Below are 13431 nucleotides of genomic sequence, written 5' to 3' on the forward strand. Positions count from 1 at the left end.
CTGGTGTAGTCCTGGTCCAGTCCTGGTTCAGTCCTGGTCTAGTCCTGGTGTAGTTCTGTCCAGTCCTGGTGTAGTCCTGGTCCAGTCCTGGTGTAGTCCTGGTGTAGTCCTGGTCCAGTCCTAGTGTAGTCCTGGTCCAGTCCTGGTGTAGTCCTGGTCCAGTCCTGGTCCAGTCCTGGTCCAGTCCTGGTGTAGTCCTGGTCCAGTCCTGGTGTAGTCCTGGTCCAGTCCTGGTGTAGTCCCGGTGTAGTCCTGGTGTAGTCCTGGTCCAGTCCTGGTGTAGTCCTGGTCCAGTCCTGGTGTAGTCCTGGTCCAGTCCTGGTCCAGTCCTGGTGTAGTCCTGGTCCAGTCCTGGTGTAGTCCTGGTCCAGTTCTGGTCCAGTCCTGGTCCAGCCCTGGTCCAGTCCTGGTCCAGTCCTGGTGTAGTCCTGGTCCAGTCCTGGTCTAGTCCTGGTCTAGTCCTGGTGTAGTCCTGGTGTAGTCCTGATCCAGTCCTGGTGTAGTCCTGGTCCAGTCCTGGTGTAGTCCTGGTCCAGTCCTGGTGTAGTCCTGGTGTAGTCCTGGTCCAGTCCTGGTCCAGTCCTGGTCCAGTCCTGGTCCAGTCCTGGTGTAGTCCTGGTCCAGTCCTGGTGTAGTGCTAGTGTAGTCCTGGTGTAGTCCTGGTCCAGTCCTGGTGTAGTCCTGGTGTAGTCCTGGTCCAGTCCTGGTGTAGTCCTGGTGTAGTCCTGGTGTAGTCCTGGTCCAGTCCTGGTGTAGTCCTGGTGTAGTCCTGGTCCAGTCCTAGTGTAGTCCTGGTCCAGTCCTGGTGTAGTCCTGGTCCAGTCCTGGTCCAGTCCTGGTCCAGTCCTGGTGTAGTCCTGGTCCAGTCCTGGTGTAGTCCTGGTCCAGTCCTGGTGTAGTCCCGGTGTAGTCCTGGTGTAGTCCTGGTCCAGTCCTGGTGTAGTCCTGGTCCAGTCCTGGTGTAGTCCTGGTCCAGTCCTGGTCCAGTCCTGGTCCAGTCCTGGTGTAGTCCTGGTCCAGTCCTGGTGTAGTACTGGTCCAGTCCTGGTGTAGTCCTGGTCCAGTCCTGGTGTAGTCCTGGTCCAGTTCTGGTCCAGTCCTGGTCCAGCCCTGGTCCAGTCCTGGTCCAGTCCTGGTGTAGTCCTGGTCCAGTCCTGGTCTAGTCCTGGTCTAGTCCTGGTGTAGTCCTGGTGTAGTCCTGATCCAGTCCTGGTGTAGTCCTGGTCCAGTCCTGGTGTAGTCCTGGTCCAGTCCTGGTGTAGTCCTGGTGTAGTCCTGGTCCAGTCCTGGTCCAGTCCTGGTCCAGTCCTGGTCCAGTCCTGGTGTAGTCCTGGTCCAGTCCTGGTGTAGTGCTAGTGTAGTCCTGGTGTAGTCCTGGTCCAGTCCTGGTGTAGTCCTGGTGTAGTCCTGGTCCAGTCCTGGTGTAGTCCTGGTGTAGTCCTGGTGTAGTCCTGGTGTAGTCCTGGTGTAGTCCTGGTCCAGTCCTGGTCCAGTCCTGGTCCAGTCCTGGTCCAGTCCTGGTGTAGTCCTGGTGTAGTCCTGGTCTAGTCCTGATCCAGTCCTGGTCCAGTCCTGGTCCAGTCCTGGTGTAGTCCTGGTCCAGTCCTGGTCCAGTCCTGGTGTAGTCCTGGTGTAGTCCTGATCCAGTCCTGGTCCAGTCCAGGTCCAGTCCTGGTCCAGTCCTGGTCCAGTCCTGGTCTAGTCCTGGTCCAGTCCTGGTCCAGTCCTGGTCCAGTCCTGGTCCAGTCCTGGTCTAGTCCTGGTCCAGTCCTGGTGTAGTCCTGGTGTAGTCCTGGTCCAGTCCTGATCCAGTCCTGGTCCAGTCCAGGTCCAGTCCTGGTCCAGTCCTGGTCCAGTCCTGGTCCAGTCCTGGTCTAGTCCTGGTCCAGTCCTGGTGTAGTCCTGGTGTAGTCCTGGTCCAGTCCTGATCCAGTCCTGGTCCAGTCCAGGTCCAGTCCTGGTCCAGTCCTGGTCCAGTCCTGGTCCAGTCCTGGTCCAGTCCTGGTCTAGTCCTGGTCCAGTCCTGTGTTACTCTCAGAGCAGAGGGATTGACTCAGCTAAAAGGTGGGGCCCACGTGGCCCGCGCTGTTACTATGCAGACTATAGAGACAGAGGCCCACGCCACGGGCCGCACACACACACACAACACACACACACACACACAGCACCACACACACACACACACACACACACACACACAGAGCACCACACACACACACACAGCACCACACACACACAGCACCACACACACAGAGCACCACACACACACACACAGCACCACACACACAGCGCCACACACACACAACACACACACACACAGAGCACCACACACACACACACACTCAGAGCACCACACACACACTCAGAGCACCACACACACACACAGAGCACCACACACACACTCAGAGCACCACACACACACTCAGAGCACCACGCACACACACAGAGCACCACACACACCTCCACCCAAGAACACAGAGGTGTGGACACACGTCTGTGGACACATGTCTGTGGACACACGTCTGTGGACACACGTCTGTGGACACACGTCTGTGGACACACATCTGTGGACACATGCTGCCAAAGCCCGTCTCACCTTTTCACAATGACAACGGATCAGAAATAGTTTTAAAGTGGAAGTGTTATGAAAAATCTATTTTATTTTTGTATGTTTCTCCCATGTTCTAACGTTGTTCTTTCATCAAAATCACGTCCATGCATGTTTGAGTAATCTAGAGATCTCTTCTGGGCCCTATGGAAACCCTCCTTATGTTTAGCTGTGAGATTCTGTACGAGGCTCCGCCCACAAGCCTACATCACCCACGCTCCCACACGACAATCCTCCATAAATATACAAAAACACAAAACAACACACTACAGCTCCACAAACCTGGTGTGATGTGCAGTAGTTTCATTAACGCTGATTGTGATGTGATAGCGCCGTGAAGGGGGCGGGGCTTTGGACTCTTTAAGTGTTTGACTGTTACTGAGCAAAGGATCATGGTCTATGGAGTTGTTCTTTTTTTTTTTTTTTTGTTACCATGGCAACACAAAAGGCACAGGAGATTCCAGAAACACTTGATATGAGAATTAAAAGCTGCAAAGTTAGTGACTCCAATGTTGGTGGTTAGATCCCTGATTGCTGTGCCCTTGAGCAAGACACGTCACATGACCCACGACGGCTGTAGCTACTGGAGAGTGTGACCCTAGCAACAACAGACAGAACCATGAACGAGCATAAAGGTCCACAGTGGAGCTTTCCCTGCGTGTAGTCCGTCAGTCCAGATGTTATTCTTTGCTTAAAATGTCCCGCAGTGTGGCATTAAACCTACTGCGTTCATAGAGACAACGAGGAGACGCCAGTGAGGCAAAGTAAAGTGTGTGTGACAGATTTGTGCGATTTATTCATGATCATTCACACACACACACAGACACCGGGGTCGACGAGGGTTAAGTGTGTTGCCCAAGGACACAACGACAGAATCACACCGGCAACTTTCAGATCAGTGGGTAAACAGTCCATTTTAAAAGATAAATGATGGTTTTACACAAATCAAGGAGCAGTTTGTGGAAAAAAAGTTGAAAAATGTGTTGAAAACTACAGGAAGTAGAGAGTCGCACACTGATGACATCACACTGATGACATCACACTGGGAGAATTCTGTCCAAAAGTTAAAAAGTAGAGAAAGAAACACATTTTTTCTGCTTTTTTAAACAAAATTTCAACAAAATAAAGGTGTTTTCTTATATTTTTATTTGTCAAATCATTAACTTTGTGACGTTAGAGGGGTTTTTGGTCCAGTTCACTACATCGTTGCTCGGTAACAGTTATGGAATTCCCCAGTGTGATGTCATGATTTCCAACCAGGAAGTGAAATTTTAAACTGAAAAAAATGGCCAAATCTTCCCAGTTTGGCCATTTTGTCAGTGTAAAAAAATCTTAAATACAAAGATCTTAATTGTTTTTTAGTAAAATGAGTCGTCCAACCTGTCAGAGGCGCTTTTACCAAACGAGAAAGATAAGAACAAACTCTGTGATACTGCAAAGAAAATGCATCTACAGTTGGGTAAAGTTATTGTTCTATTTGTCTAAAACGCCGCTGAGTTGCCAGTTTGAACAACACATGACTTTTGTTTGTTCTGAATCAGCAGACGCAGAGTCTCGCGGCGCCGTCTGAACAGTCCCACACTCCGGCATATGGAGCGCCTCGGCCTCCCAACACTCCCCCGGGAAAACCGACGCTCCGGCAGCCGATCGGACCCCGGCTCGTTCGCACGCAGCGAGGTATCTCCACAAGTCCACAGTCTCCACGCTACAGGAGGAAGTAAAAATATGTCAAAGTTTGGTGCGCGTCCAAAAGCGCTGGAGTTCGGAGGAGCTGGAGTCACCCACGTCGTGTTAGCCCGTCTGACACTTCGCGCGTGTGATCCGACTCCAAGGGCTTAAACTATTGACGAAGACAGAAAATCCAAAATACAACAGACGCTTTGGAGACGTTTGTTCGAAATCTCTGTATTTGATCCGTCCAAATCCATATTTACACCAGTCAGATACAACGTCACCACAGCGTTCAGCTCCAAATGAAGGCTAGCAGTTATAGCGGCTAATCTGGGGCAGAATTCCATATTTGAGATTCCGACCACGAGTATCCTAGCAACCAAAGAGCCAATCAGGAGCGAGGCTGTTGAAGGTAAGGTAAGGTCTCGCCGGCACCGCTGGTTTAGCAGGGAGTGGGCGCAATCAAACCTGTTGCTAACGCTAGCAAGAACGCCTGATCTGTCTGTTATTAATGTTCATATCTTGATTTACAGACACAAAAGTGAAATAAAAAAAAAAACAGGATCATGTAGAGGGTTAATACGAATATTTAAGACCAAAAACGACGAGTCTGACGCAGCAGAGACAGAGAGAAAAGTGTAAAGTGAATTGGAGCCAGAATTAATGGAACAGGAAGTGCGCCCATGATCACTTCCTGTTTGGAACGTGCTCCAGATCTTGAGCTATTGGTTATGACCGTGTAGCTGGAGCTGGAGTCGAACCCTGAACCTTCTGCTGTGAAAGTTACACACTGATTAATTTGTGCATTGTTTAGTCCTGCACATTTGTTACATCTACAAAGCTCAAAATGCGACGTTCCACCTTGTGATGTCATCAAGTGGTAGTTTTGAAGGAGTTAACAGCTCCTTTTACCTTGAGTTCAGTAGAGATTTGAGCAACTCCAGAAGCTGAAATGATCCAAATGATTCTATAAATGAAGGTGTGTGGAGTTTAAAAACACAGTGGAGCACTTCCTGTATCACCACATGATGACATCACAAGGTGGAACAGAGTGTTTTCATTCTGAGAGAAAAAGAACTCAGCCTAAATCTGCAGAGTTTGAATGAAACAAAACACAACTCCAGGCATGTAGTCCGTTAGCATATAGCCGGTTAATTTATATTTTGATTAGCACGCAGCTGGTTAGCATGTAGTCCGTTAGCATATAGCCGGTTAATTTATATTTTGATTAGCACGCAGCTGGTTAGCATGTAGTCCGTTAGCATATGGCCGGTTAATTTATATTTTGGTTAGCACGCAGCTGGTTAGCATGTAGTCCGTTAGCATATAGCCGGTTAATTTATATTTTGATTAGCACGCAGCTGGTTAGCATGTAGCTGGTTAGCCTCCGCGATGCCTTTGAACACTTCATATTTGAATTTTTCTATAAGTCTGTGGGAAAAATTCATGGAAAATGTACTTCCTGAACCGGGTATTCCTGAGTATTTTTACTTTTCTAAAATCAAATGAACACATGGCAACTCTGTGTAAAAGTATTTGAAGTATTCAGAACACAGTACTCAGATTGGCTCGTGTAACAAAAAACTTTACAAAATATATTTTACTTTGAGTATCCAGTAGTAACTAAAGTACATTTTCAAAGTTTTCTCCCGTCGCATCATCCGTGTTTTGACCCTGCAGTAACAACAGAGTTTATAGTAAAAAGTACTATGATGTGCAGTATATAAAGGTGCATTATGTAACTTTCCTTGTGAGATGGTTTCATTATCTGTCGCCGAGCCAAGTCAGATCTGTGGAGAGGTGTTTTTTGTTTTCACATCTTTGTTTTGTTTGTTCAGCTCCAAATGAAGCTCACTGAGGCTAACAGTTATAGCGGCTAATCTGGAGCTGAGATGCAAAGTTGGAATTCTGACCTCGAGTATCATAGCAACCAAAGAGCCAATCAGGAGCGAGCGCTAAGCAGGTTAGATATGTCCATTTATATAAGACTGGGGTCGAGGGTTAGCAGTGACACACACACACACACCCACACACTGATCCCCCCCCCACACATACACTGACACACACTGACCCACACACACACACCCCGACACACACACACACTGACACACACACACACACACACACACACACTCCGCTCCATTAAAATACCACGGGGCCTTTCCACAGTCGCTCTCTCTGTTTCTAAATACGTCCAGTGTCTGCGGCGGAAATAGCAACCGGACGATAGAGACGGAATCTCCAGTTCATTAAAGAGGGACAGAGGGACAGAGGGACAGCGCTCCATTCACACAGCTCTGGATCAGGGTCAAAGTGGGTCAAAGTGGGTCAAAGTGGGTCAAAGTATCGACAGGAGCTACAGGGGAACAGGATCCACCCAAACCAGCTCCACAACGACGTCTCTGCGTGTGAACTACTGTGTGAAACGCTCCTGCTGGAGGGTTTGCCACCTGCTTGTCACCGTGAAGATGCTTTAACTTTTTTTGGAGGGTGTTCTACCTGCTTGTATCCATGGAGACGCCATCATTTTGCTTGTAATATTCGGAGGGTCTTCTACCTGCTTGTCGTGGCGGAAATGCTGTCACTTTGTCAGGAATATTTGGAGACTCTGGTACCTGTTTGCCGCTTTCACGTTTCTTGGACTGTTTGGAGGGTTTGCCACCTGCTTGTATCCATGGAGACACTATCACTTTGCTTGGAATGTTTTCTGAGTACGGCATTAAATCTCTACTTTTATTCCATCAGGCTTGTCACGATTTTTTTTTTCATATTTTGTGTAATATTGAGCTCATTTCATAACATTTGGACTGCGGTTTCCAAAATCGTTAGCATCTACGACACTTGACCGATACGAGAACACGAACTACGGCGCGGCGTTTGATTCTCGCCGGTCGTTTCGCTCCGGCGTCGTTCGCTTTAGGATCATTGTGTCACGTGTAAAAGCGTAAAGTCGTAGAGTCGAGCTTCAGACGTCGCTCTCGTGACAGTTTTTACGGCAATATTTAAAAACGTGTAAACAAAAGGCACCTTCGAATCGAGAGGGGGGTCGCCTCTCCACAGATCTGACCCATAAACTGGCCCCGTCCCACAAGAAAAGTTACATAATACACCTTTATCTATATCTCAATGCTTTTTTTATATGTCACACTTTTGTTTCATAGTTTGTCCGAGGTGCGACTTATACTCAGATGCGACTTATATGTGATTTTTTTTGTTTTTTTTTCTTCATTATTTTGCTTTTTTTTTGTCTGGTGCGACTTAAAAAAAAAAACGGTAACTTTATTATCACCGCAGAATCAGAACATGGATTTTTTTTTTTTTTTTTAAATATAACATGACCAGTCAAAGTTTGTACATGTTTAATTTGTATTTCTTGTTTATTTTTGTAGGATTTTTTACACTGCTAATTCTCACTGAAGCACCGCCCCTTTAAGAGTAATCGACCAATCAGAACAGTGCAAAAAACTACTGTATAATATATAATAATACTGTAACTAATTCACTTTGCAGCAGTGTTTTTTGAATGTATTTAAATCAAAAAGTAGTAAAAATAAAGAAAAAACACCCGGACCGAGCCTGTGTCCAAACTTCGTGTATATTTTTACCACTTTACCATTGAGTTGCTGTTTCTTTCCACAGATGGAGCCTGAATGTGGATTTCAGTGATAAGTCGTGAACATGTTCGTTTAATCGTCCCAAAGATCGATCGATGGCAGTGATTGTTCCAGAGCCAGGAGTCACATCGAGGAAGAATTTAACTCAAACTTGTAATTTATGTGGGAAAAAGTTTAGACGAAAGAGTTAATATTATTAGTTTTGTTTTATTAGTAAGAAAGTTCAGTCAGAAACAGTTTTTATTATTTATTTTTCTAGATTTTTCTTTATTTAGTTTATATAAATGGACGTAGCTAACCTGCTAGCCACCGCGCTACAAACAGGAAGTGATCACGGACGCACTTCCTCCTCCATCGACTCTGGCTCCAATTCACTTTTTATTGAAAAACTGTGGTCAAACAGTACTGTACTTAAGTAAAAAATTTTGAGGTATCTGCGCTTTATTAAGTACATTTTACAGTGTGTACTTTTTACTTTTACTTGAATACATTTGAGAGCAGTATCTGTACTTTTTATTCCACTACAAACACAAAAAATACAAATAAACCTTTACTTTTTACTCTTAAAGTACATGTTAAACAGCTACTTTAATAGTTTTATTGAAGTACATTTTTTCCATATGATACTTTTATTTGAGTATTTTTTGCTCCAGTATCTGTACTTTTACTGAAGTAACAAAACTGAGTACTTCTTCCACCTCTGTTCATGTTTCCTGTGTATTTTTCTTTTGAGTAATGAACATTCAGACTCAAATATTTGTCCAAATCAGTGGTGGAAGAAGTACTTTTGTTACTTGAGTAAAAGTACAGACACTGGATCAAAAAAAAAAAAAAAAAAATCCTGAAGTATCAAAATGAAAAATCTACTTAATCTACTTGAAGGGAAAAATATTTCGTGCAGATTGAAATATTAATAAAGATTTGAGCTGAATTTTTTTCAACAGAAACAAATTAATCAATATTTTTTCCAGCCTTTTTTATTTGTATATTTTTATTTCGCTCAAATTCTGAACATGTTAAAAAAAAAAAAAAAAAAAAACCCTCATCCTTTTCAGCAGGTCAGACACTTAAAAATACTTTTACTTTCCAGTCTTGTTCAAAAATGTAGTGGAGTAGAAAGTACAGATACTGCTCTCAAATGTAGTGAAGTAAAAGTAAAAATATCCACTTTAAAATACAATACAATACAAATACTGCTGCCAAACATGTGCTGGAGCAAAAGTATAAAGTACAAATGAAAAATACAACTGAAAATACGTGCTTTTTGTAGTATTTTCGATATTTTACTCTTAGTACTTACTGTAAAATGTACTTAATTAACTGTGACTTTGTGAGGGGCCCCCTTGCTGCACCGGGCCCCGTGGAAACAGCCCCCTGTACCCCCCCACAGTCCAACGCCCCTGGACACTGTTCTCAAAGTTAGTGAAGTAAAAGTAAAAAATATCCACTTTAAAATACAATACAAATACAAATACTGCTGCCAAACTTGTGCTGGAGCAAAAGTATAAAGTACAAATGAAAAATACGACTGAAAATACCTGGTTTTTGTTGCATTTTAGATATATTTTTTCTTAGATTTGAAGTGTTTATGCAAAAATATCTTTAGTTAAACAGTTGGATTTGACAGTGGACAGGGCATCTGGGTGTTTTATGGTTCTTTTACTATGTGTTGTGTTGTCTGTATATTTGTTTTGTGTTGAAGTACAAGTACAAAACTGCAAAACAAACAGAACAACCCAAAAAACTACTACTACTACTACTACTACTACATCCCTGGAAACAGAACTGAGATCTGCACTGGAGCAAAGTTTGAATTTAAAAAAAAACGTCACTATTCACAAACTTCATTCATGATTTTGGAGCCAAGTGACTGTACTTTTCTACTGTGGACAGTGAAATATGGACAAGACGCAGCCAACAGAAGGTTTAAAGTCCAAACTGGGACTAAAATCTGGACTAGAACTGGACCAAACCAAGTCTAACATCCAAAAAATCCAAATATTTGTATAAAAACGTCACTATTCACGATCTTCATTCATGATTTTGGGCCAGACTGAAGTGAAAACTGAACAAGAAGCAGACGACAGGACGGAGACGAAGGTTTAAAGTCCATGTGAGTACAAACTGGGACTAAAATGGGACCTAAATCTGGACTAGAACTGGACCAAACCAAGTCTAACATCCAAAACATCTAAATAGTTGTATAAAAACGTCACTATTCACAATCTTCATTCATGATTTTGGAGCCAAGTGACCGTACTTTTCTGCTCTGGACAGTGAAATATGGACAAGACACAGCCAACAGGAGGAAGACGAAGGTTTAAAATCCAAACTGGGACTAAAATCTGGACTAGGACTGGACCAAACCAAGTCTAACATCCAAAACATTCAAATATTTCTATAAAAAACGTCACTATTGTCAATCTTCATTCATGATTTTGGGCCAGACTGAAGTGAAAAGTGAACAAGCAGCAGACGACAGGAGGAAGACGAAGGTTTAAAGTCCATGAAAGTCCAAACTGCGACTAAAATGGGACCTAAATCTGGACTAGAACTGGACCAAACCAAGTCTAACATCCAAAAAATCCAAATATTTGTATAAAAACGTCACTATTGTCAATCTTCATTCATGATTTTGGGCCAGACTGAAGTGAAAACTGAACAAGAAGCAGACGACAGGACGGAGACGAAGGTTTAAAGTCCAAACTGGGACTAAAATCTGGACTAGAACTGGACCAAACCAAGTCTAACACCCAAACCTGAGCTCAAACCATCGCAGCTGTAAACACGTCCCATTGTCTCCTCACTCGCTCCGACTAAAACGTAAGTTCATTCTCTTCATCTACAGTTCCCCATGTTCATAATACAACTCTTTTTTAAAAAATCTGGTTCGTTCCTGCGTCTCTCGTCTGGCCTGGGAACACCTCGAGGTCCCACCGGAGGATCTGGAGGAAGCGTCTGGGGTGGGGGAAGCGTGGGAGTCCCTGTTTAGCTCGCCGCCCTCGGATAAAACGGACAAAAACGGACGTACGGATGAGTTTCTAACGGTTTAAAGTTTAGAAGCTTCGTTTTACGGCTTAAACGCATCGACTGGATCAGTTTGGACACATAAAAAAATAAATAAATGTGTTTGTTTTTTTTGTACTTTTTAAATTCTGCTCCATATTTGTCGTTAGTCCGAGTTTAACCCCAGTTTAATCCCACTCTGTTTGGATTAGCTGTAGCCTGTTAGCCTGTTAATCTGGCCTATTGAGCACATTATTGCAGGAAAAAAAAAGCCTGGACCGCACATACATTCCTCCACACGCTGTCCATCATCTTCCTCATCTCCATCATCTTCATCACGCATCACATGTTTTGTTTTTTTTTGTTTTTTTTGCGCTCAAACGGCCTCAGAGCGCACGCAAATCAGGTGAAACGCGCGCCTTAAAACCCCCTTACTGCAGAGGACATAAATAATACTGTTTTTTCCCCTCGCGCGCGGAGCCACATCACGCGCAGCGACGTGAACAAGGACAGCTGCGCGCGGCGTGGACGTTGCTGGGGCGCCTCTGCGTGTGGAAAGGGTGTTTTTTTGTTTTTTTTGCGCACGAAAAGGAAGTGCAAGTGCAAAAAAAACAAAAAAAAACCTCAACACGCGCCACAGCCACCCCCAAAACCACCTCCTCCACCTCCTAAAAGCACAATGAGGACGTGTGATTCTTATGAAAGGCCTACAGGGAGACACGAGATTCAAAAAAATAAATAAATAAATAAATAAAATAAAAAAAATACATGTTGTTGTCTGCAGGTGAGCGCGCGCGTCCCGCAGTAACGCACAGATCGGTGATGGTGTGGAGCCAACGCAGCGGCATCACACGCCCCTCCACCGCTGGATGCTGCTCTCTCCGCGCGCACACACACACACACACACCACAGCCAAACATCCAAGCGTCCTCCATCCACCCCCCCCAACTCCACATCGCTCCGTTTCGACGCTCCACATCCGAGTCTAGACCCAAAAAACAGCGCGGCGGCTTCGTGTCACAGGGAATTCTGTCCACAGCTCTGGGCACGCGCGCGGTGAGGAGGAGACATGAGGAGGGAGGGAGGAGGGAGGGGGGGGGATTCTGGGGGAGCGTGGCCACACGAGGAACACATGTAGAATATGAATGATGCTGGGGAGGGAGGGAGGGGGGACGCACATGACGGGTGGATGCGTTTGGCACGAATTGGCCAAGGTCCTACTTACGCACGGCCTCCTTTTTGGGGTCGAGGGCACTGGCAGTCTGCTGGATTTGGCCTATTTTGCTCTGGAGCGCCCAGACCCTTTGGTTGGTGCTGACGATGTCGTTCTCCAGCTCTTGGAATAAAGAGCAGGCGTGTCGGGCCAAGTCGGACAACTGTCGCAAGGTCCGCGCGAGCACCACGTTACTGATGGAGCACAGGTCCTCGAAAAGCACGCCGTCGTCACTGGGGATTTGGTGCCTGCACAGAAGCTGCGGCTCCACGATCCGCTTGGCCAGAGGCATTTTGTCCAAAGATAAACCGGGTGTGAAGTCCCAACGCCTAAGAAAAACACTGCAAAGGGCGAAAGAGACAACATCCAAATGCGTAAATCCACCAGGAGCCGCGCTGATGCTCGCGTCCACGGGCGTCAATCCAAAGTTCCCATGTTCTCCTTGAGACCCTCCATCCCCGGTGATGCCGAACGCGCCGCTGCCTCAGATGATTCTCTGTGTTCGGTCTCGTTCGCGGTTATTTGTGGGTTTTCATTCACACTCCCTCTCACACACACGCGCACTCATGCACACACATGCGGGACGCAGGTCAGTGGCGCGAGGATGCGTGCTCAGTCTGAGCTCCAGCCTCGTCTCCGCGCGACGTGAAGCGGCCAGAGCAGACCGGAAGTGCTGCCGGAGCTGTCACAATAAAAGCCCCCGACGGGTCCGTGGGTTCAAGGCGTTTGGGACGAATATAGAAGCAAATATGACACCAAATAAAACCTAATATAATACAAAATATAAGCAAATAAAACACCAAATAGCACCTAATATAATACCAAATATATCACCAAATATAAGCAAAAATAATATAAAATATAATACCAAATAAAACCTAATATAATACCAAATATAAGCAAATAAAACACCAAATAAAACCAAATATAATACCAAATATAACCAAATATAACAAAAAATAATACAAAATATGACACCAAATAAATCCTACTATAATACCAAATATAACACCAAATATAAGCAAAAATAATACAAAATATAATACCAAATATAACACCAAATAAAACCTAATATAACCTAATAACTCTACAAATATGAGGCAGTGTAATTTGCTCATATGTGTGTATATTATATATTTTGTGACCAAAGATCCACAAAAAAAAACCCCACCTGTATTTCATTTTTTTCTGTTCTTTATTTATTTATTTATTTTTTGCTTTAATTTTTTTTATCATTATAGTACTATCTTATTATTACGGAGCCCGACATAGGACATTCACAAAATATAATATTAATGCGAGACCACGAGATAATATCA

General features: G+C 44.7%; 1 protein-coding gene across 1 annotated transcript in view; it reads right to left on the reverse strand.

Moving 5' to 3' along the window:
* nhsb (Nance-Horan syndrome b (congenital cataracts and dental anomalies)) overlaps positions 1–12404 on the reverse strand; it is an 81275-nt gene extending 68871 nt beyond the window's left edge. The window contains exon 1 of the mRNA XM_055229162.1: positions 12125–12404. Within this exon, the coding sequence (XP_055085137.1) occupies positions 12125–12404 (280 nt within the window). The remainder of the gene's footprint in view (positions 1–12124) is intronic.
* Between the last annotated feature and the right edge of the window lie 1027 nt (positions 12405–13431).

Source organism: Periophthalmus magnuspinnatus, chromosome 3 (assembly GCF_009829125.3).
Source record: "Periophthalmus magnuspinnatus isolate fPerMag1 chromosome 3, fPerMag1.2.pri, whole genome shotgun sequence".
Lineage (NCBI taxonomy): Eukaryota > Metazoa > Chordata > Actinopteri > Gobiiformes > Gobiidae > Periophthalmus > Periophthalmus magnuspinnatus.